Below are 23,614 nucleotides of genomic sequence, written 5' to 3'. Positions count from 1 at the left end.
CTGGGGTGATCAGGTAACAATGTAAAAGCAACACAGACACAAAACTATGAGATTGAGTCATTATTCACATTTACATTTACATTTACAAAAGAAAAAAAGGAAGGATACATTTTATTTTATTTTTTTTTTGAGATGGAGTCTCGCTCTGTTGCCAGGCTGGAGTGCAGTGGCATGATCTCCGCTCACTGCAACCTCCACCTCCCGGGTTCTCGCCATTCTCCTGCCTCAGCCTCCCAAGTACCTGGGACTACAGGCGCCCGCCACCACACCTGGCTAATTTTTTGTATTTTTAGTAGAGATGGGGTTTCACCAATTTGGCCACGATGGTCTTAATCTCATGATCTCAAGATCTGCCTGCCTCAACCTCCCAAAGTGCTGGGATTACAAGCGTGAGCCACCACACCTGGTGAGGATACATTTTATAAGCCTTTCAATACCTCTCCAATTAAGAACATTTAGCTTGGGAAATAACAGGTGTCTGTGTCAATGTTATTATCTACTAAGAAATACTCTCTCCTACCTATGCTTAAAAAAAAAAAAAAAAAAATCGGGCCGGGCACAGTGGCTCAAGTCTGTAATCCCAGCATTTTGGGAGGCCAAGGTAGGCAGATCACAAGGCCAGGAGTTCACGACCAGCCTGACCAACATGGTGAAACCCTGTCTCTACAAAAAATACAAAAATTAGCTGGGTGTGGTGACGTGCCCCTGTAATCCCAGCTACTAGGGAGGTGCGCACCTGTAATCCCAGCTACTTGGGAGGCCAAGGCAGGAGAATCGCTTGAACCCAGGAGGCAGAGGTTGCAGTGAGCTGAGGTGGTGCCATTGCACTCCAGCTTGGGCAACAGAGCAAGACTCTGTCTCAGAAAAAAAAAGAAAAAAAAAAATCAGGCCAGTCATAGTGGCTCACACTTGCAAGCTCAGCACTTTGGGAGGCCAAGGTAGGTGGATTGCTAGAGCCCAGGGGCTCAAGACCAGTCTGAACAACATGGTGAAACCCCATCTCTAAGAAAAATAGCAACAAGTTAGCCAGGTGTGATAGTGCTCACCTGTAGTTCCAGTTACTCGGGAGGCTGAGGTGTGAGTATCACCAAAACCCGGGAAGTCGAGGCAGCAGTGAGCCATGATCGTGCCACTGCACAGCCTGAGTGATGCAGTGAGACCATGTCTCAAAAAAAAAAAAAAATCAAATTCTTTAAACAGCACTTGTTGTAATGAGTGTTTCAATTATTGGTAACATAAGATTCAATTGTCTTCTCAAATTCCAACTTTGAGAAATGAAATTGAATATTAATAACTATTTTTAACACGGGTTGAAGCAAGTATCACACATATTACATTTTCAGAATTTACTTGAATATTATGCTGTCACATCAGGACATAGGATTTACTGTAATCTGATGTTCAAATAAGAATTCCAAAAGATAGTCCTACTAACTATGAAACTGGATTTGGAAGGAGAGATGTGAGGTAGAACGTAACCCATTATTTGGTGCAAAGTCACGTGTCAAATGTTGTTACTGACCCAGAAAAGGCTATTATGCTCTGGCCTTATGGAAAATAAGGTAATCTAGCCTTGTGGAGAATCACTTGCTTTTTTTTTAAAGACCAGCTTGCCCCTTACTTTTCCTGTATGCCCAGAACCCAGTGTAATACCTGGCACACCAATAACATTCAGTAAAAATTTTACAAACTCGATAGTTCAATTTAAAAAAAAAAAAAAGTTAGAAGTATAAATTTTGGTAGCAGATAGGGCTAGTAGAAATACTTTGGCAGAAGACCAGTTGGGAATTTTTTTTCTATCTGCTATCTCATGACAAATTAAAATATGTTTGATTTATTGTCAATTTTATGGCTCTTGCAAGGACTAGCAAACTAATAGGATAATGTTAAAACCAGAAACATTCACCATTCTTTGGCTTCTTTCTTTAAAAAGTACTTCTTTTTTCAGTATACTATAAACACACCAAGGACCTAACAAACTTTCATTTTTCAGCTTTCAGCCTGGCCCTGCTTACAACAAACTGGCCATTTAGAACATCCTCGCCAAACTAAAGCACTCTTTATAATTGGTTCTACTTGCTCCCATTTTTATTTTCTTTCCTTGGTACACATAAAGTAAAAATTATGCCCAAACTGCCAAAATTTGTTGAAGGTAAATGCCATTCTTTCCAGCATTATTTTCTGAACAAGGTATTGCTGATGGACTGATCTTAATATCTACAGGAAACCAAAATATTATTCTTGCATATTAAAACCCAGAGAGTTTTTTTCCAAACAATTTATTTCTGCATTCATGTGATCTAAGATAGAAACCAACTTTTTTTTTCTTGGCCCATAAAAAATAATGGCCTTCAGGGATCACTCATTGTTTCCATAGGTACCCAGTTCTGCTGATGCAGCACAACTCCTAACTTGCAGAGTAAAGAAAATAATAGGTATATTAAGAAGAAAAACAGTATCCCTGTAATTTTATGATTTTATAATACCATGTTATTTATATAAAGAATAATATATAAAGTCAGAATTAGACTTTTGGCATCCCAATTAAGAAAAAAATTTCCACTTAATAAAATATATATTTTCTAAAGTTTTTCCATAAAATATAAGGTATTACATTAATATGGGATATTTAATTTTTTAATGTTCTAAAGAGGATAACAATTTCCCATCAGAACTTTTTTCTTATTATTGCATTTATTTTAACTAATTTTTTATTTTTTTTTGACGGAGTGTCACTCTGTCTCACTGCAACCTCCACCTCCAGGTTCCAGTGATTCTCCCACCTCAGCCTCCCAAGTAGCTGCAATTACAGGCACACACCACCACACCTGGCTAATTGTATTTTTAGTGGAGACAGGATTTCACCTTGTTGGTCAGGCTGGTCTTGAGCTCCTGCCCTCAAGTGATTCACCCACCTCGGCCTCCCAAAGTGTTGGGATTACAGGAGTGAGCCACTGTGCCCAGCCCTATTTTTAAATTGAGACTGGGTCTCACTTTGTCACCCAGGCTGGAGTGCAGTGGTGCGATCACAGCTCACTGCAGCCTCAGCCTCCTGGGCTCAAGCAAGATGACAGTCTCACTTTGTTGCCCAGGTTGGTCGCAAACTCCTGGCTTTAAGTGATCCTCCCACCTTTGTCTCCCAAAGTGCTGGTATTATAGGCGTGAACCACTGCACCCAGTTAGAACTTTTTTTCTAAATTGCTCTAATGTTATAGCCCTAAAATATCAATTGGCAGACTAAAGACCTGAAGATGTGCATACATTACCAACCGCAGTGAGTTCAGCTGAGTAGTTTCAAAGTTTGTATAAAATGGTGACCAAACATTTTTCACTGTAAAAAGTATAGTATGGTACTGTTTACCAAGATGAAATAAGTTAGATATAAATGTCTTTTGTTCTATGTTAGGCTCCGGGACATCTTGACTAACTCTTCCATATTTAAAACCAAAGAGAAGGCCGGGCATGGTGGCTCATGCCTATAATCCCAGCACTTTGGGAGGCCGAGGCGGATGGATCACGAGGTCAGGAGATCAAGACCATCCTGGCTAACACTGTGAAACTCCGTCTCTACTAAAAATACAAAAAATTAGCCGGGTGTGGTGGTGGGCGCCTGTAGTCCCAGCTACTGGGAGGCTGAGGCAAGAGAATGGAATGAACCCGGGAGGCAGAGCTTGCAGTGAGGGGAGATCGTGCCACTGCACTCCAGCCTGGGCAACAGAGCAAGACTTATCTCAAATAAAAAAAAAAAAAAAAGAGAAAACATGAGATAGTGGAGGAAAGAAATGAAAGGTAGCTTGTTTCTGAAACCCTGCAATCCAATCTTTACACTGCTGGCAGACTGATTTTTCTAAACAAAAACTCATCTTATTACCACCTTCTTTAAACCTTTCAATGACTCTCCATCGCTGTCAGGATACAGTCTATAGTCTTGAAGTTGGTCACTATGGCCAAATGTTCTGACTCATATTTACCCCTTCAGCCTCATCTTGATACCTCCTCTCCCACTAGTTTTCAGTCCAGTTTATTTCTTCTTTCCACTCCAGCCTTCCCCCTCCCAATTCCCATAGTTCCTGAGTAACTCTTATTTCTGGTTGAGAAAAAAACCTGCTCCAGCGTTCATAAAGTATTCCTGAAATAAATGAAGAAATGAATGGATGAACCCATATACCATATTGCTCTATTATGTGGAACTATAGACCTATGGAATTTCTAACAACTTTAGATATCCATTAGTTGAAAGATACTTTACAGATGAGGAAGCCCAGAGTGGTCCTGATAATTCGAGCGACTTTTTTTGCTTTTTTTTGAGATGGGGTCCCATTCTGTCACCCAGGCTGGAATGAAGTGGTGAGATCTCAGCTGACTGCCTTCCAGGCTCAAGCAATCTTTCCACCTCAGCCCCCAAGTAGCTGAGACTACAAGCACACTCCACCACTCCCAGTTAATTTTTTTTTTTTAATAGAGAGGGGGCTTTGCCATGTTGTCCAAGCTGGTCAAATGCCTGGGCTCAAACGATCCACCACCTCGGCTTCCCAAAATGCTGGGATTACAGGCATAAGCCACCATGCTGGGGCTCAAATGACTTCTGAAGACCACAGAGCTAACGGGAGTATGGGGACTAGAATCTGAGCTTCCTGAGGCCAATGAAATCAACTCCATAAATGCAACAAGTCATTAAAGAATTCATTCAATATTTTTCTCCAATAGTAAATTAAGATTGTTGCTTTTTCTCAAAAATTAAAAATAGCCATATGATCCAATAATTCCACTTCTGGGTATATACATATACAAAATCATTGAAAGCAGGGTCTCAGAGATATTTATATATCCATATTCATAGCAGCATTATTCACAACAGCCAAAAAGGTTTGGAAGCAAAATCTGTGTGTGTGTTTTTTTTGTTGTTGTTGTTTTGTTTTTTGTGTTTTTGTTTTTTGGGATGGAGTCTTGCTCTGTCACCCAGGCTGGAGTGCAGTGGTGTGATCTTGGCTCACTGCAACCTCCACCTCCCGGGTTCCACTGATTTTCCTGCCTCAGCCTCCTGAGTAGCTGGGACTACACGTGCACACCACCACGCCTGGCTAATTTTTGTATTTTTAGTACAGATGAGGTTTTGCCATGTTGGCCAGGCTGGTCTCAAACTCCTGCCCTCAAGTGATCCACCTGCCTCAGCCTCCCAAACTGTTGGAATTACAGGCGTGAGTCACTGCGCCCAGCCAAAATGTTTCATATATATATATATAAAACATAGCTTACTATAACATATACACACACACACACATATGATGTGTATATGTGCATATACATGTTCATTCAATGAAACATTCTGCCTTAAAAAGGAAGAAAATTCTGGCATAAGCTACAACATGTGTAAACCCTGAAGACATAATGCTATAAGTGAAATGAGCCAGTCACAGGAGAAAAAATACCGTTAAGAGTCAACTTACATGAGGTACCTAGAGTTATCAAATTCATAAAGACAGACAGTAGAGTAGTGATTGCCAGGTGCTAGGAGAAGTAGGAAATGAGGAGTTATTTAATGGATACAGAGTCAGCTTGGGAAGATGATAAAGTTCTGGGGATGGATGGTGGTGATGGTCGGACAACTTTGTGAATCTACTTAATGCCATTCAACTGTACATTTAAAAATACTTAAGGCCGGGTGTGGTGGCTCACGCCTGTAATCCCAGCACTTTGGGAGGCTGAGGCCGGCAGATCACGAGGTCAGGAGATCGAGACCATCCTGGCTAACACAGTGAAACCCCGTCTGTACTAAAAATACAAAAAATTAGCCAGGTATGGTGGCGGGAGCCTGTAGTCCCAGCTACTCGGGAGGCTGAGGCAGGAGAATGGCGTGAACCCAGGAGGCGGAGCTTGCAGTGAGCCGAGATCGCGCCACTAAACTCCAGCCTGGGAGACAGAGTGAGACTCCGTCTCAAAAAAAAAAAATTATATATATATACGCACACACATATATATATTTATATATTTAAAATGCAAGAGGCTGAGTTTGAGATTCTAGTGAGCTATGATTGAACAACTGCACTCCAACCTGAACAACAGAGAACCCGTCTCAAATAAAAAAAAAGTAAAAATAGTAAATGTTATGTTATATCTATTTTCTCACACACACACACACACACACACACACACACACACACACACACACACTGTCATTTTCCACCAGTACAGGGTCAGACTTTGCCTTATCTCCTATTCCGACCCACAAAGGCTATCATTTAACCACTGCACTCCAATCTGAACAACACAGAACACGTCTCAAATTTTAAAAAAAAGTAAAAATGGTAAATGTTATGTTACATATTTTTTTCACACACACAGATTGTCATTTTCCACCAGCACAGGGTCAGACTTTACCTTATCTCCTATTCTGACCCACAAATACATTTTTTTTTTCTGTAATGATTTCAGTTGCCCTGAAGTCCTGCTTCTTAGGCTATTAACGGAGCTTTGAGGCATGATACCCATTTACTGTTACTTGTATCAAAGAGCAACAACCCAATTCTACAACTTCCTTCGTTAGAGCTCCCTTTGCTGACCCCATTTTGAGTCACCTTACGCAAGAAAGACGTCAGGAGAGGCCGGAGAGCCAAAGGAAAGAGATTAGAAGAGTCTGAGGCCATGGTGTCCACACCAACTGGATTGCCCAGTTTCTGCTTCCTTCCTCTCTGTACTATTTTTGGGAGGTGTAATGTGATCTTAGGAATATTAGAGTAAGTATGAAAAACCATAGGGGCAGAGGGGTCAATGCCAACTAGTTCTGTCCCTTCTTTGTTGCTGAATTCTAGGCCTTTCCATTAGCCCATGGCACTCAATCTACAGATGAGTCATTTGAGAATATTCATTGAGAATAGTCATTTGAGAAGATTCCCATCCTTCCCACTCCCTCTGTCCTTACGTTGGCTGGACTCTCATCCAGGGCTGGAGTAAATGGTTCGGTGCATCACAGTCAAGACTGTTCTCTTCATGACAACCCAGGTCTGTGTGGCAATGGTGAAGGTGGTAGTGGGAGGTTACATGGTAAATTTTTTCAGACCTCAGAACATCTCTGTTGCTTTCGAATAAACTTTCTTGAATTTTGTGGGTTAGCTTGCTTTTTTTGGGGGGGGGGGGTTGTAGACAGGGTTTTGCTCTCCCACCCATGCTGGTATGCAGTGGCAGAATCACGGCTCACTTCACCCTGGACCTCCTGGGCTCATGCTCAGCTGTCCTTGCAGCTGGGACCACAGGCACAAGCCACCATGCCCAGCGAATTTCTTCATTTATTTTCAAGACAAGGTCTTGCTCTGTCACCCAGGCTGGGAAGCAGTGGTGCAATCACTGATCATTGCAGCCTTGACCTTCTGGGCTCAGGTGATTCTTCCCACCTCAGCTTCCCAGGTAGCTCCGACTACAAACACATGCCACCATACCTGGCTAATTTTTTGTATTTTTTATAAAGACAAGGTTTCGCCATGTTGCCCAGGTTGGTCTCAAACTCTTAGGTTCAAGTGATCCTCTCACCTCAGCCTCTCAAAATGTTGTGATTATAGTGAGTCAACTTCCCTGGCCTTGAATTTTATAATCACATGGACATTGTGTATTTCATAAATTTTAGTTTTTCCTCTTTAAATTATTAGGAAACTCAAAGTCAAATTTTAAGTCAATGCTAGCAAAGTAAATGGAATCTTATTGCATATGTTTTTGACTCTTACTCTCAATTTCACCTCATCTTGATAGACTTTGTGTATGTATGTGTACATACCTCTACTCCAAAACCTATAAAATATAGGCAGGATAAATATGACTAGCTAAAAATTCAAATTATTTGTTATATATAGTCCTCTATTAACAACTGTTGGTGGTAGAGGCATTGAGGGAATAGAAACTTACATATTTTGAACAGTTTTACATTTATGATTTTATTGAATCCTCACCAAGCCACATGAGGTAAGCAGGGCTGACAATATTTACATTTTACAGTGGGTGGGGGATGGGTAGGATGTCAGAGAAATTAAACTGTCCCAAGGTCACCAAGAGTAAAGAATAGGAAAGCATATTAACCCCATAGCTCAAAAATTCAATTCACAGCCTGGCACAGAGGCTCATGCCTGTAATCCCGGCACTTTGGGAGGCTGAGGCAAGAGGATTGCTTGAGCCCAGGGGTTCAAGACCAGCCTGGGCAACATAATGAAACCCTGACTTTACAAAAAACACAAAAATTAGCCAGCTGTGGTGCCACGGGCCTGTAGTCCCAGCTGCTTGGGAAGCTGAGGCAGGGGGATTGCTTGAGCCAGGGAGGTTGAGCCTGCAGTGAGCCATGTTGGTGCCACCACACACCAGCCTGGGTGAGAGAGAGAGACCCTATCTCTAAATAACTACATAAAATTCAAGTCACTACTCTCTATATTATAGTTCTAGACTGTTTCTTTCACTCCTGCCTCATTTGTTTTTCCTGAAAAATTATCCTTTATCTGTCTAAACATCTTTGGGTAAATCTTCAAGTGCTAGCCTGGATTTTATAGCCACTTTTTCAGTTTAGACAATTACCCATTTTCTTTCTCCTATCAGATCTACCAACAGTATTTCTTCACTTTCTCAGACCTCTTTTCTATTTTGATACCAGAGACAGTTATTCACTCCTTTCCCATTCCTGCAGAATATCCTTTGCATGACGTAATGAAACTGGCACTGGACTGGGGATGAATTCTTTACCAACTGTGTGACCATGAGCTTGATACTTCACTCTGCTACTTTCAGTTTTATCATCTGTAAAATGTGGTAGTTGGAGACTTCTGAGTTCCCTTTCAGCTTTCTGCTTCTGTGAATTGTAAACTTGTACTTTGCTACCTTTACTTTATTTATTTATTATTTATTTATTAATTTATTTATTTGAGATAGAGTCTTGCTCTGTCGCCCAGGCTGGAGTGCAGTGGCGTGATCTCTGCTCACTGCAAACTCCGCTTCCAGGATTCAAGCGATTCTTGTGCCTCAGCCTCTGGAGTAGCTGGGATTACAGGTGCCTGCCACAATACCTAGCTAATTTTTGTATTTTTAGTAGAGACGCGGTTTTGCCATGTTGGCCAGGCTGGTTTCAAACACCTGACCTCAAGTGATCCACCTGCCTTGGCTTCCCAAAGTGCTGGGATCACAGGAGTATCCACCACACCCAGCCATGGCCTTTACTTTAGTCAAGATTTTTTCTGCTGGTCACCTCAGCAGCTCAGTTGAACATCATTTTTCAATTGGACATCATTTTTGGTCTTCTGCAGTTTATTGTGGTGTGTCGAAGGTAAGAAGGATGGGACCATATGCTTACCTTTGATTATGATTAAAGCCAGGTAATCATCAACATTGTATTTTAAAAAACTGAATCCTGAAGTCTTTCCTAAGGCAGATATAATGGCTAGAGCTTTGGGGAGCAATTCTAAATGAATTAAATGTTCTATTTAACTACTCACTAAGAGAACGACTTTGAGTAACAAACTCCCCATAGTTTTCTGAGCCTTAGTTTCTTCATTTTTGTGATGGGAATGACAATGTCTAAGCCACTTATGCAGTAGGAAGGTTAAAGGTGATGACCTGTGTGGAAGGCCTGTGAAAGGCAAATTCAATGCCCTGCTAGTTATACTGACAATTCCACCCTTGTGATAATGCCCTGTCTTGCATTAGCCATACTCCTGACCTTGTTTTCTATCAGAATGCAAGTCTAGAAAAGGTAACCATTGTTCATGTCATTTACATATTAATTCACCAAACATTTACTGAAGATCTACTGTGGCACTTTGCTTATAAGCATTCAAGGATGAATAAAATAACTGCATTTTCAAGAAGCCCATAGCTCGGTAGACAGACACACAAATAAATAAATGATATACAATGCAAAGAGAGCGGTCTTAGATGAGTGTATGATGTTAGAGAGCACAGAGGAAATTGACCAATTCTGCCTATGGGAGTTGGGAAACGGCATTAAATTGGTCCTTGAGAAAATGGGTGAAACAGGGAGACAACTTCAGGGTCTTCTGGGCAAAAAGAATCATACAAATAAGGAAAAAGAGGGATGAACATGTATGGTATATTTGGGAGGTGATAAAAAGGGAAAACTGAGTCATTTATTGTGGCTAGGATGAGGGGGCAGCAGAGAGAGACTGAGCAGGAGGGGAGCCTGGAAAAGTAGGCTGATAAAAAAATTAGATATATTATATATCAAATTGGAGAAAGGCCATGAGATTTCAGAGAGAAAACAAAATATACCATGAGATTGTTTTATGATCTTGATTATTAGTTATAGGGAAGATTAGGCTGCTGTATCGGAGACCTCAAAACACTGTAGCTTAAAAAAAACACAACTACGGTAGCCTAAATATAATCTATGCTTGAGAAGCGGCTCTGCTCCAGGAGGTTATTCAGGAACGCAGGTTCCTTTCATTGCGTAGCTCTCTTGTCTCCCAGGGAATTGTCCAGGTCTTTGTAGTTGAAGTTGGTATTTCAGTATCATTGCTGTCTTTGGAAAGGGCCACAAGTTCAGGACAAATCAATCTTTCTTTCTTTCTTTCTTTTTCTTTCTTTTCTTTCTCTCTCTCTTTCCTTTCTTTCTTTCTTCTCTCTCTACCCCTGCTGCTCCCCACCACCTTTCTCCCTTCCTTCCTTTCCTTCCTTTTCCTTTTCTCCTCTTTCTCTCTTTCTTTCCTTTTTTTTTTTTTTTTTTTGTGTGACAGGATCTCACTCTACTGCCCAGGCTGGAATACAGTAGTGTGATCATAGCACACTGCAGCCTCAATCTCCAGGGCTCAAGCAATCTCCTGCCTCAGCCTCCTGAGTATCAGGGACTACAGATGTGTGGCATCATGCCTGGCTAAATTTTTTATTTTTATTTTTTGCAGAGACAAAGTCTATCTATGATGCCCAGACTTGTCTTGAACTCCTGGGGCTCAAGTGATCCTCCTGCCTTGGCCTTTGAAAGTGCTGGGGTTATAGGCATGAGCCACTATGCCCGGCCCAGGACACATTTCTTTTAAGCAAGTGTCATGAAGTTGCAGTCAACAATTCTGCTCACAGAACTTACTCATGTGTCATATTTAGTTGCAAGGAAGGCTAGGAAATATTAACTTTATTTTTATGTTATTAGGATTTTATTTTAATAGGATTGGTTCTCAAACATGGTAGGGAGGGATCAAACTCTCTTGAGGAACTTTTTTTTTTTTTTTTTTTTTGAGCTGGAGTCTCGCTTCTTTGCCCAGGCTGGAGTGCAATGGCACAATCTCAGCTCACTGCAACCTCTGCCTCCCAGGTTCAAGCGATTCTACTGCCTCAGCCTCCTGAGTAGCTGGGACTACAGGTGTGTGCCATCAAACCCAGAGAATGTTTGTATTGTTAGTGGAGACAAGGTTTCGCCATGTTGGCCAGGCTGATCCCGAACACCTGGCCTCAAGAGATCTGCCTGCTTTGGCCTCCCAAAGTGCTGGGATTACAGGTGTGAGCCACTGTGCTCAGCCTAATATTGACTTTAAATTGTTCACGTGTGTATCTAAGAATAGAGAAAGAACAGATTTGGGAGTGGGGAGGCAATAGTCTGCCACAATTTGCTTATTTGGGAACCTCATCAATTCCTAGATTAATTTCGCTTGTAGTGTTTATCATTTATATTACAATGTGTGTCCTTTGAATGCCTGTGTTGATTACTTTGTCTAAAAAGTGATTTGAATGATCTAGGATTTATACAGGCACATCAAGAAAATGTGAAATATATCTCTGTGTGTCAACATTCAACTTAGTTCACAAATTAAAACTTAAGTTGATTATTAGAAAAATATTGCAATTTTGAATTATGTTTCTAATTCTATAAAACTCTAACATTCTAGTTTCCATATCAGTGTCTTGCAAGAGGATTAAGTTTTTATTTGGGTCAACAAAGCAAAATTCCTGGAAGAGCCTACTATTTTCAAGGCATAAAGCCAACCTACACAGAAACATGAGGCTCTCAATGGGGTTAGCAACCCAAATTTGCCCGACTAGATTTGCACCTGATTTCCAGTGGCATGGTGGAGCCAAGGTTACTGGAATGCAAATTCACAAAGGTGGGAAGAATTGATGTAGTGTAAACATTTAAGCCATGTGAACTACTATTACTGGTATTATTTTAATATTATTTAATATTAGGTTTAAGGATATTAGAAGCAGCAATTTGTGGAGTAAGTAGAACCTATTTCACTAACAGACCTTATTTTACATCTTCTGGCTATTTGGATTTTGAGAAGAGTCTGGGAAAAATTTACTTCTAAATTGCCTCTGTTGATCAAAGTCCCTGAAAACCAGTATCAATGGAGGGTCTTCCTTGTTTCCTTACCTCTCTTTCACCCTCTACTCCTCCTTCCCTTTCTCTCTTTTTCTCATTCATTCCAGCGGTGCCATAGCTCAGGACTGCATCTTCTCTCATATCTTTCTAACCACTCTCTTTGCCTCCACTACTAGAATGATATTCCTAATTTGTAAATCTTATTTTGTATATCTCTTGGTTAAATACAGCCCCTCCAGTGAAGGTTCAAAGGGCTCACTCCACCAGTGTGAAATACAGCCCCTCCAGTGAAGGTTCAAAGGGCTCACTTCACTCCAGCGAAGGTTCAATGCTCTCCACCACCTTGGCTCTGCCTGCCTTTCTAAGGTCATCTCTAGTTACAGTAATACAGTCTAGTGCCGCCTAAGGACGTTTCAGTCAATGAGAGACTGCAGATACAATGGTGGTCCTATGAGATTATATAATACTGTATTTTTATTGTACCTTTTCTATGTTTAGATATAGGAATGCTTACCATTGTGTTACAGTAGCCTATAATATTCAGTAGAGTAACCTGCTGTACAGAGCTGTAGCCTAGGAGCAATAGGCTATACCACATAGCCTAGGTGTGTATAAGGTTATACCATCTAGGTTTCTGCAAGTATACTCTACGATGTTTTTACAACGACTAAATCTAATAACGTATTTCTCAGAATGTATCCCTGTCATGAAGTGACACATGACTATACAAGCTAATCCTAACTAGACAACTAGCCACAGTTGAACACATCCCCATTCTTTGGCCTGTTGCATACACTGACATCATTGTGTTTTCCTGGAGAGGAATGCCCTGCCCCTCACCTGTCTACCTGACTAATGCATATTTCTGTCCCAACACAAATGTCTCTTTTTTAGGCCTTAATGACTGTCTCTGCCTTAATGACCCAGAAAAAATGAATCATTCTATCACCACTGCCCATTTTATACATATACACATATGTTGGACATAACACTTATTACATTACACTATTAGTTAGCTTTATGTCTTATCTCCCCCATTGCATCGAAAGCTTGTTAGAGGCGGGGATAATGTCTCATTCTTTGCTGTATCCCTAGCTCTTAGCACCTTCAACGTGCCTATATTGAGCACACATAATGTACTAGTTAATTTACATATGTTATCTATCTCCCATTTTCCAGATCAGAAATCTAAAGCTTGCAGAGGTTTTGCCTGAAAAAAAAAAAAAAAACAAACACATGGTAGAACCAACATTAAAACCTAAGTTGAGGCCAGGCGCGATGGCTCACGCCTGTAATCCCAGGACTTTGGGAGGCCGAGGTGGGAGGATCACAAGGTCAGGAGATCGAGACCATCCTGCCCAACATGGTGAAACCCAGTCTCTACTAAAAATACAAAATTTAGCCGGGCATGGTGGCGGGCGCCTGTAGTCCCAACTACTCAGGAGGCTGAGGCAGGAGAATCACTTGAACCCAGGAGGTGGAGGTTGCAGTGAGCAGAGATCACACCACTGCACTCTAGCCTGGGCAATAAGAGCAAAAACTCTGTCTAAAAAAAAAAACCTAAGTTGGACTCTGAAGCCAATGCTATGTTGTCAATGCTATGTTGTTGTTGACTAGATGGACATATAAAAGATCACTTTGGAAATGGTGCCAACCTACCATATCAAACTGAGTTAATGCACTACAGACAATGCACACAAAATTCACTGTTACCACCTACTTACAAGGCCTGGCCTGCTTAGCATCGGAGATTATTCAGACCACAGCATCTACAGAGCAATGCAATACAGGTTGACACCTCCTGTCCATCTCAAAGGTTCTTACCTTTTGATAAAACAGCCTTCCACTCTCACAATAGGTTGATGTCTTGTTTTATAGGTTTTATGTAACCATCTCAAGGTCACAGAGTCTAGTACCAGCTAAACCAGGCCCAAAACATTTTTTTTTGGTTACTTAAAAAATTTATTATTATTATTATTGTATTTTTAGTAGAGATGGGGTTTCACCATGTTGGCCAGGCTGGTCTCAATATCCTGACCTGGTGATCCGCCCACCCCGGCCTCCAAAAGTATTATTTTTTATTTAAACTGAAGCCGCTACATCACATCAAGTGTATTTCTAGGTGACAGTAGTACACCAAGTGGAAATGGATGCTCAGTGGAGGAGGCTAGGATTAAATGCCACAGGCTTGCTACAGCCAAGAGCTGTATATCTGCATCTATGAAGGGCAGACCAGAACAGCAAAGCTAATGCCAAGGCCAGCCACAGTACAGCTACATCAGTCGACTAGTTGTACAGTGCCAGACCAAAGCAAAAAAATGTGATTCAACATAAAATATGAGGTTTCTCTCACCTCCAATTTAACTATGCAAGGTCCTGTTATTAATTAATTAGGTACCTTCACCAAGGACAGTTAAGAAAATCAGACAACTGCCAGGTTGCTTCCTATTACTCTTGACTTCTTACTGGATACTTTTAATCAAGCCAGGTAAGCACACGTTTTCCTCTAAGTTACTCAGCAAAATGTCCTATGCTTCTTAACTGACTCAAAGCAAACACAATTTTTTTTTTTTTTTTTTTTGAGACAGAGTCTTGCTCTGTCACCAGGCTGGAGTGCAGTGGTGCGATCTCGTCTCACTGCAACCTCCGCCTGCTGGGTTCAAGCGATTCTTGTGCCTCAGCCTCCCAAGTAACCGGGATTACAGGCACACGCCACCACACCCAGCGAATTTTTGTATTTTTGGTAGAGACCGGGTTTCACCATGTTGGGCAGGATGGTTTCGAACTCCTGACCTTGTGATCCGCCCACCTCGGCCTCCCAAAGTGTTGTGATTACAGGCGTGAGCCACCGCGCCCAGCCAGCAATCACATTTTTAAAAACAACAACGAAAACCGCAGTAGCCCGGTTGTGTGCTTTCCATTTAAAGAGATAACTCCCTCCCTTCAGAGTCTTATTTCCTTGCTCTGCACCAATGGCTATTTTGTTGTTTAAAACAAACACCTAAACCGTTGACATTGAAATATCCAGACTACATGGTCTTAAAGAGTCTGGGTTAATGAAATAAGGTGAATCAGTGAGATGAAGGACTTAATGTTCCAATAATTATCTTTTAAAAACCCCCTTTTAAATGTCAAAACTCTTACAGCTCTTCTCTTAGGGGAGTAGGAAGGGGAGGGGTCTCCTTTAATTTTGTGGAACTTAGGTTTTGTAAGGATATTGACAAATTAGATGCTTGGCAATTAAATTAGAATTTCACCGTATCTCCTGCCTTAAAAGAACAGCTTTATTCTTGAGGGAGCCCACCTAACAATTTTATGTTCAGTCATCTGCAGAGAATAGAGCCACTGTCTTTTTCTTTTCTAACCTAGGGTAGAAGCTTTATTTCACTGCAAGTTCCCTGTGACATTTTGCACTCTCTTGATTTAATGCACCAAAGAGGATCTTTAACTCTTGGTCTACACCAGTGCAAATAAAGGTTAAATCTCTCACTAACCATCATGAACTAGCCTAATAACTCACGAGAGGCCCTGGAAAAAGAAACCGAGAAAGCAGGTGTGCAGACTTGATTAAAACGTGCAAAACCTGCACAACCGCAGGCAAAGGTACTTTATCCTCACGTTTGCCCAGTACCGGCTGCGAAGTCCGCAAGCAGGGGAACTTGTACTGCGCCAACAGCACGATTCCGAGAGCCGGGCCTAGTAACACAGGGGCTTTTCTTCAGAACGGTGTCCAGACCGGAGCTTGCGCCGAATGTAGGGGCTCCTATTGGCCACGCGCCGTAGGGGAGGAGACGACTGGCGGGGAGAGAGACTGGAGGAGGGGAGAAGGGGGCAAGGCCTTTTCCCTGCCCCCTCCCGGCCCTCTCCGCCGCCGGCTGCCGCCGGTGCCTCGTGCGAGGTTACTATGCAAATTGAAGCGATTGCGGAAATAAACAAGGGGGTAGGGAGAGGAGAGAGGGACTGCCGAATCGATTGCAACTTCTGCAAAGTCTCGTACAATCCAAAGCACGCAAGGCAAAACCAGAGAGAATCTGAGAACCAGCCAGCCCGGGTTGGATCGCTTTCAAAAGAGAGAGTGAGAGCGAGCGAGCGAGAGAGAGAGAGACAGTGAGAGAGGGAGAGAGGGAGAGAGCGCGCCTTGCGATTGCAAAAGCCTTCTGATTTGGGGTTAAAAAAAAAAAATTCTCCAAGAAGCCTGCAATTGGCCAACAGCTTTTTAAAAAATCTCTTCCGGGTTTTCAACGGTTCCAAGTTTATTTAGATATTTTTTAAATGCAAAAAAAAGGGGACAACAAATGAAGCAATTCGTCTGAGCATTTTAAAGTTTCTCACGTACTCTTTTTACATTGCAATGGTACGTGGTACATCTTAAACTTTCTATTTTGCATTTATATGATATGCGTTTTATAAACAATAATGGTAGAATGATTTTGTTTAATGGCTAAGACTAAAATTTCTCTAGCTCGCATATGCACTTAAGTGATTGCTGGGTAAATGTCTATTGTGATGGTTTTGTTTTAAAGATGTAGCTTTGTTGATGGTGTTTTTGCTGTGTGCATCAGAGACCGGGTTTTTTCTTTTTTTTTTTCCTCGGGATTTGAAAAAATTGCTGAGCTTGACAGATTTTTTTTTTTTCCTTCTAGCGCTTGCTCGGTTCCAGAAAGGGGTGGGGGGAAATCCTGTACGTGCTCTGTTCTGTAAAAGACGTCTGGCCTCAGCAGTCAACCTAACCCGAAAAGAAATGTCTGGACCCGGAGAATAATTGACGATTTGATCCTCTAATCAATGGGACAACATGGGAGATTGACAAAAGCTTTATCCAATCATAAGGAAGCTTGGGTGTACAATAGTTCTCAATAGCCAGAGGGGGCGGGGCAGAGGAGATCTGAAGTTCTCTGCAGCTCTGAAGGGGATGGTGTGGTTCAAGCTGTCAAAGCTACAAGCGCTTCCGGATTTAGCAAGCACAATAGGAAAGAGTTTTCGCGTTTAAGGAAAAAAACAAAAAAAAGGCTGATCGGGGGAGTTTTGCATGAATCTTGTGCTGTCTTCCTTGTCTTTTGGAAAAAGAAACATTCTGCTAGAGAAATAACTTTGTATTAGTTATTAACTTTGCATTAGCTATTATTTTTAAGCTCAGGGAAGTTGGTAACTTGTGGAATGTGAAGTTCAACTTTAAGAAACGTGTGGCTTAAATCTTGCCTGAATTGTGGGATTGTAGTGAGCTTTGGGAAGTAATATATTGCGTATTCAGCATTACAAAACTTCTTACTCTGATTATCTTAGAAGCTTTGGCATTTCAATTACTTTGAAAATAATAGGTAAACCTCTCTTCTTGAACTCTAAACAACAGTTTTAAAGGAGAGAATGTTTCACACATGGACTAGCAGCTGTCTTACACACTTGAAAGAAATGGGGGGAGTGTTTTTTCTTGGCTATTCTTGAATTCTGCTTTTTAAGTATATGGTCAGTAGGAAATAGGACGTTAAGACTGGCCAAGTTCACATTTCTCCTTGTTACCACAACAACCCCTGTGGAGGGTGTGAGTATGGAAGATCGCTGACTTGCTGTTAGTTGGAGTCTGGCCTCTTGGACAAGTGCTTGATACAAATCCAGTGGAAACCAACTGCAGTAGCTTGTCTTGGAGACAGTAACTGGCAGCCTCTGACTAAAATATCTCCATCTCCTCCTCTCTGAGCAGTGTAGACACCTAATTCTGTTGGGAAGTGAATGGAAAATAATATGGGCTCTTTCCCTTCTTTGGATTAAATTCCCATCAAGCTATTTCCCAAGGCTTTAGGCCTTCCAGTCAAATCTGGCTTGGAAATTTGATGTAAGAATTCACTTGGACACTCACTTCAGCAACATGATTCAATTTAGGATTATATGCACATAAGAAAAATCTGCACAGAAGTGACCAGCAGGTCAAAAACCAGAGAAGAAAAAATGTTGAAAAATGCCAGTTAATAAAGTTAGTGTTGGCAAGAACTACAGAGTTATGGTGTTGTCGCTTATGAATCCCAGTCCTATCTTCACTGCTTTGGGTATTAAAATCTAAATCATATTAATAAGATCTCCCTATTAAGTAACCTCCAAAATGAGAGCTATTTGAGATGTACATATAAGTGAAACCTTATTGACGTAATTTATATATCTAAGAGGATTTCACTAAAGCTGGCAAGGTAACGTTTCTGCAAATAAAACACAGTAAATGCAAGGCTGGGCTCTGTGCCAGGAAGAATATGGATAGCAGAGAGCATGACAGGAGCCTCCTTTGCGCAGAGACAATCCCATTTCAAGGCAGCCTCCTACCACTTGCAAAATAAATGATTGGAGTGGTTATTTCCAATAAGGGGTTTATCCTTCCTAACAATGGGTCATTTATATGATTGCAGTGAACTAGTTTCCATACTTCACCTGCGTTTCCTCCACTGCTCTCTCTACTATCCTTTCTTTCTTCCCTCCTCCTCCATCCCTGCTCTCTCTCAAGTGCCTTAGTATCTTTGTGAACTCTGGACAAGGATTTACTTTTGCAACTTGGGAAGAGGGGAGAGGGTTGGAAATGTTTTTTACCCCCAGTCTGCCCTTTGAGGAACATCTGTTTCTTTGTGCGTGTGTTTAAATTTATGCCTGTTGGAGAGAAAGTTACCAGAAGCCTTTCTGTAACTGTAACTCTTCTACTGTATTTTTCTCAGTCTTGTTTCCAAAGGCTGTAGTTGGAACTGTGCTTTGTAGTGTTCCCCCGCCTCCCCCCCTCCCTCCGCGGGGGAGGGAGCGGGAGCTGGCGGAGATAGGAGAGAAAGCAGGAGCGGATGTGAAGGGCTTTGGTGCTGAACTTGGATCCAGCCCTTGCCTAGAGGGCGCAAACAATCGTCCCATATCCAAAAGTCTTACGAAGGGCGCCAAAAGTTACTTAAGATAATATTGCTAACCGCAGAAAGCTGGAAATCGCGGGCACATCCACTGCTGCAACAAAAGAAGTTTTTAAAGTAGAAATATCAGCATTAAATTACTTCCCCCATTTTTTTTTTAAAAAACAGGGCGACGTGCCAGTCCTTTTTAAAAATCTTTTTTTTTCCTTGAGACTCAAAAGTAAGAATCTTTGCCGTTTTGAAAATAGGCAGATGTGAAGTGTATCTTTTAATACACCAAAAGAAAGATTTTAATCTGCTCTGGAAGAGAGCTTCCCGAGTACACACTCCGAACAATAACTTCTCACTGTGCCTCAGTTACATGTTGGGACCGTCAGCCAGAAACTTCTATCGAGGAAACTTGGAGCGCATTGAAGTTATAGATCCCAGCAAAGGTTCTCGTGGCCAGGGATATTGTCTCTGTAACACAGCTTGGCTTTTAGGACATTCCTCCCCTACTAAAATCTGAGAGGAACCAAGGAAAAGCAGTGGGTTAAGTTTGGGAAAATGGACTCTCTCATTAAAGGCTGAAATCATTATTTCTCCTCACTCCTTAGTAAATAATCTTGAGAGATTTCCAAGGATGTTCAGGAGGGAGGGTGGGGGAGAGAATGGTTCTTGAGCATTGGGGAATTATTTTGGCAATAAAGTAACTAAAGTACAAGCATAAAATAACTTTAGACAGATGCAGAATTATTTCAGAGGTTCTCTTTTGCTCTTTCTCCAGTACAATATTTCCTGCCCCTTGCTTTGAAAAGAAGTCTGAATGAGAGTGGCCTTAACACATCACTCACCCTCACTTGTTAACACATCACTTACCTTCACTTTCCTACAGGAATGTCCTCTCTTTAGAGACTCTCTGGCTATGTCACCTCCACCGAAGGGCAGATTCCCCTGTGTGCCAGTGTCCTTCAACATGATACCCACCTCTTTCCTTTTGGAATTTTGAGAAGGGTTGTCAAATGCAGCATTTTGCAAACCATCATGAGGAAAAGAAGTAAAATAAGGGATGGGGACTTAGAAGAGGCAGGTATACTTCTTCCCCTCTCCGAGAGAGGAGAGCCTAGAGAGAAAATATGAGGTTAAAAAAAAAACTGGAAAAGCAGGCTTACTGGCAACTTGCCAAACCCTAAAAACCACCCCCCTTTTCTGCCAAAACAATACTTTAGCAAACCTAAAATAATTGCAGGAAGCTCTTTTCCATTTTAAGAACTATTACCTGGGGGAGAGAAAAAAGGGATTCTTAAAAGGCACCCTTCCAGAGGTGTCCCAGAAACTGGGACGGTAATGACAGCCTATGTCCAGTTCTGGGCACGCGTTTGTGGATCAGAATATCTCCCTTCCCTAAGGGGACATCCCTTTCACATATTTTTTTCCTCCTAAAAAGAAAAAGATGTCACAGCTAAACCACTGTTGTTTCTGAACGTGATAGAACTTTTTCTATGGCGTCTCTGTTCAAACCCACTAGTTTCACAGTCCTGGGAGGGAGAACGCTCATTAATCTCCGCCTTCTTTTCTCCAGACCCCCGCCCCCCAAATCCGGTGAATCTTCTGTGGGCACTGATTCCTCACCACCCCCACTTCTGAATGCCACAGGACCGAAGCTGCACAAAGTTTGCAGGATTGTGTGCATAATTACCTCTGCCGACGAATCTATTCCCACAGAAAGCTTCGCTGGAGAGATTACAATGCTTTGAGCCTTACTGCATTTCAGTGGGGGAAAAAAAAGTTACCTAGGAGGTCTGATTTTTCAAAGAAATTTGCATACATGCAAATGTGCCGCCCGGCCGCCTCCTCGGTTCTCTACGTGCCCACGCGGTGGCCCGGGGGGTGCGGGGCAACCTGGCAAAGTTGCCCAAGTCCTCCACAGAGGTCCGCGGAGGTCTGCAGCGGGGATGGGGGGATGGGGACGAGGAAAAGTAGTTTTGTTTGCTTAAGCACATCCTGTGGCAGCCTATAGCTGCCCGGGAGTACAGACTGTAACTGCTCCTCACTGCGTTACCCAGTAATGCGCTGATCGGGGGAGGGGGGCGGGGGGGCCGGGGAGCGAGCGGGAGAGCGAGCGAGCGAGCGAGCAAGGAGCGAGCCACGGAGAGAGCCGGGAAGCCAGCGAGCCAGCCTGCGAGCGCGAGCGGCCGCGGAGGCTCGGGACCGGGCTGGCCGCGCTGCGCCGCAACCGCCCCCTCCCCCACACCCCCTCCCCCCCGCGGCGGCGGCGCGAGCGGGCGGCGGCTGTGCGGTGCGGTGCAGAGCGGAGGCGGAGGCGGGCGCGCGGGCAGCTCGCGGGCACCCGGCCGGGCCGGCGCGGGAGCGGGAAAGGGTGCGCTATGCCTTTAACGCCCGCGTACAGTAGGCATGTATAGTGGAGTGTAGGGAAACTCTAGGCGGGGTTAAAGTTCAGCTCATGGAGCGGCAATAGCGCTGGCTGGCTGCAGTTGAGCCGACTTGGAAATGTGAACGCAAGAAGCAGGCTTGATTTTTTTTTCTCCCCCCTTCTCTCTCTCTCTCTCTCTCTCTCCCTCTCTCCCTCTTTCTCTTCTCTCACCCACACTCACGCACACCTCCAAACCGCACATCCAGACGCACACGCATACCCCAGCGCCCGGCAGTTATGTATTCTCCGCTCTGTCTCACCCAGGTAAGCCGCGGCGTGGATGCGGAGGGCTGGGGGGCCGGGGCGCTGGGGGCAGGCCTGGGACTGGGTGGGGGGCACCGGGGCCGTCGCTCCGGCCGGGCCCGGGGCGTGCGTCTCGGTGTGTGTCTGTGTCTGCGCGTGTTTCTGTGTGTGTGCGCGCGTGTGCCCGCGGGTGGGGGGGGGGAATCCCGCTTTAAGAAAGTAACTTTGTTTCCATGCGGGTGCATTCCTCTTGCACGGCCATTTGTGTGGGCACATGGCTAATGGCGCCCTCTTATTAATGCGTTAATTAATATCGGGGCGACGGACTGCGGAACAGCAGTGTTTTCGGACACCCCGCACGTGTTTCGGTGGGGATGCAGTCCATGACACGCAGAAATCTGGCTCAGCGTTTCTGCTGCCGGGAGCAGGGATTCCGTAGTTCCGCGGCGCCCGGGGAGGGGGCCGCCGACGGAGCCCACCGCTCACCCCGCACGCTCGGGCCGGCTGCAGTCCTCGGGTGCGGGGAGACCTCGGGTGCCTGCGCCCAACGGCCAGCTCCCCGGAGCCCGCGCTGCCGCAGCCTCCCGCCGCCTCCTCGAACTCTTACTTTTGTTTATTGTTTGTCAGCCTTAGGGGTCCGGCCGCGGGAAGGACGCGGGCTGCCGTCCCGGCCCCGGCCCGGACAGCGCCCCTCGGACGCGGGCAGGCGGCGGCGAGCCCTTGGCTGAGCGGGGCTGCGTGGACGCGCGTTCCCCCGCGCCGGCCGGGTGGAGCCTGCGTCCTCACCGCGCGCCGGTGGCCCGTTCGCTCTCCCGGAGTGAAAGTTTCGGGGCCGAGACGAGCCCACGCTGTGCAGGGCGCCGAGCGCCGGAGGCCGCGGGCCGCGGGCCGGGTAGCGCCGGGCAGAGTTGGGCTCCCAGCCGTGAGCCGGAGCGGCGGCCCGGGCCAGACACGGCTCCCCCCGCCGCCGCCGCCACCGCCGCCGCCGCCACCGCCACCGCCACCGCCACCGCGCGACTCCGGCCGCTCCGCGCACAGGACGGGGGCAACTTTTCCCCTCCGACTCAACTCAGAGCGTGGGGCTCTCGCGCCCCACCGCCTCTCCTTTCCGCGCCCTCCTGTCCATCCCTCTCCCTTGTCTACCCACCCCCAGGCAAAATATTGCTACTTCGAGACTTCAAATCCGGTCCCGTTTGAATATGTTATTTGTTTTCCTTGACTAAAAGGCATGAAGTCAAAGTGGTTTTGCGCTATTTTTTTTTTTTTAAGCGTGAGCTTTCATACTGCTTTGGTACATCGCAATCTGACCATTTAATCACCTACATGAAGTTATATGCTTCACATAAAATGTTTATTCACCTCTCCCTTAAAAAACCTACCACTTCTTGCCTTCATTTAGTGGGAGATAACGGTTTAACCGGAATAGTTTCTGGAAGGCTAAAAAGTATCAGTAGTTTTCTCTCTCTAGATTCTGGATTTATTTCCCACATGACATCCCTTCTTATTGCAATATCTAACAGTAATGATACCGGGTATTTGATCTCAGAAGACTCTTAAACGCATCTTTTATGTTGAAATGGTCTGTTTGGGATTTAGGCCTAAGCATTAGTAATGGATAGCAGTTACTTTTAGTTACTGTAAAAGTTTTTTTTTTTTTTTTTTTCCCTAACAAACTTCCAAAGTTCCTATTTTAGTAACTTGTGGAAGTATGGAATGAAACTTTTCCAACCACTTCTGGCAAGGTTCACAATTGCATATGGATAAGATGCAAAGTGTAAGATAATTTGAATGAAT

The 23,614-nt window shown here is 43.8% G+C and overlaps 1 protein-coding gene across 6 annotated transcripts in view; it reads left to right on the top strand.

The window, feature by feature from the left end:
* Window positions 1-16,241: 16,241 nt before the first annotated feature.
* The window catches only part of NFIA (nuclear factor I A), a 390,911-nt gene continuing 383,538 nt past the window's right edge, over window positions 16,242-23,614 (top strand). For 2 of the 6 annotated variants that reach the window (XM_032136493.2, XM_058430342.1), the window contains exon 1: window positions 21,270-21,841. In XM_032136493.2, coding sequence (XP_031992384.1) covers window positions 21,815-21,841 — 27 coding nt within the window. In that variant the 5' untranslated portion in view covers window positions 21,270-21,814. Of the gene's footprint in view, window positions 16,650-20,765; window positions 21,086-21,269; window positions 21,842-23,614 lie in introns of those variants that run through there. The other 4 variants (XM_032136490.2, XM_058430341.1, XM_032136491.2 and 1 more) reach the window with 4 other exon arrangements.

Source organism: Hylobates moloch, unplaced genomic scaffold, assembly GCF_009828535.3.
Source record: "Hylobates moloch isolate HMO894 unplaced genomic scaffold, HMol_V3 SCAFFOLD_18, whole genome shotgun sequence".
Classification (NCBI taxonomy): Eukaryota; Metazoa; Chordata; class Mammalia; order Primates; family Hylobatidae; genus Hylobates; species Hylobates moloch.
The sequence above is the reverse complement of the archived record's forward strand: the minus strand, read 5'-3'. Positions and strand labels throughout refer to the sequence as shown.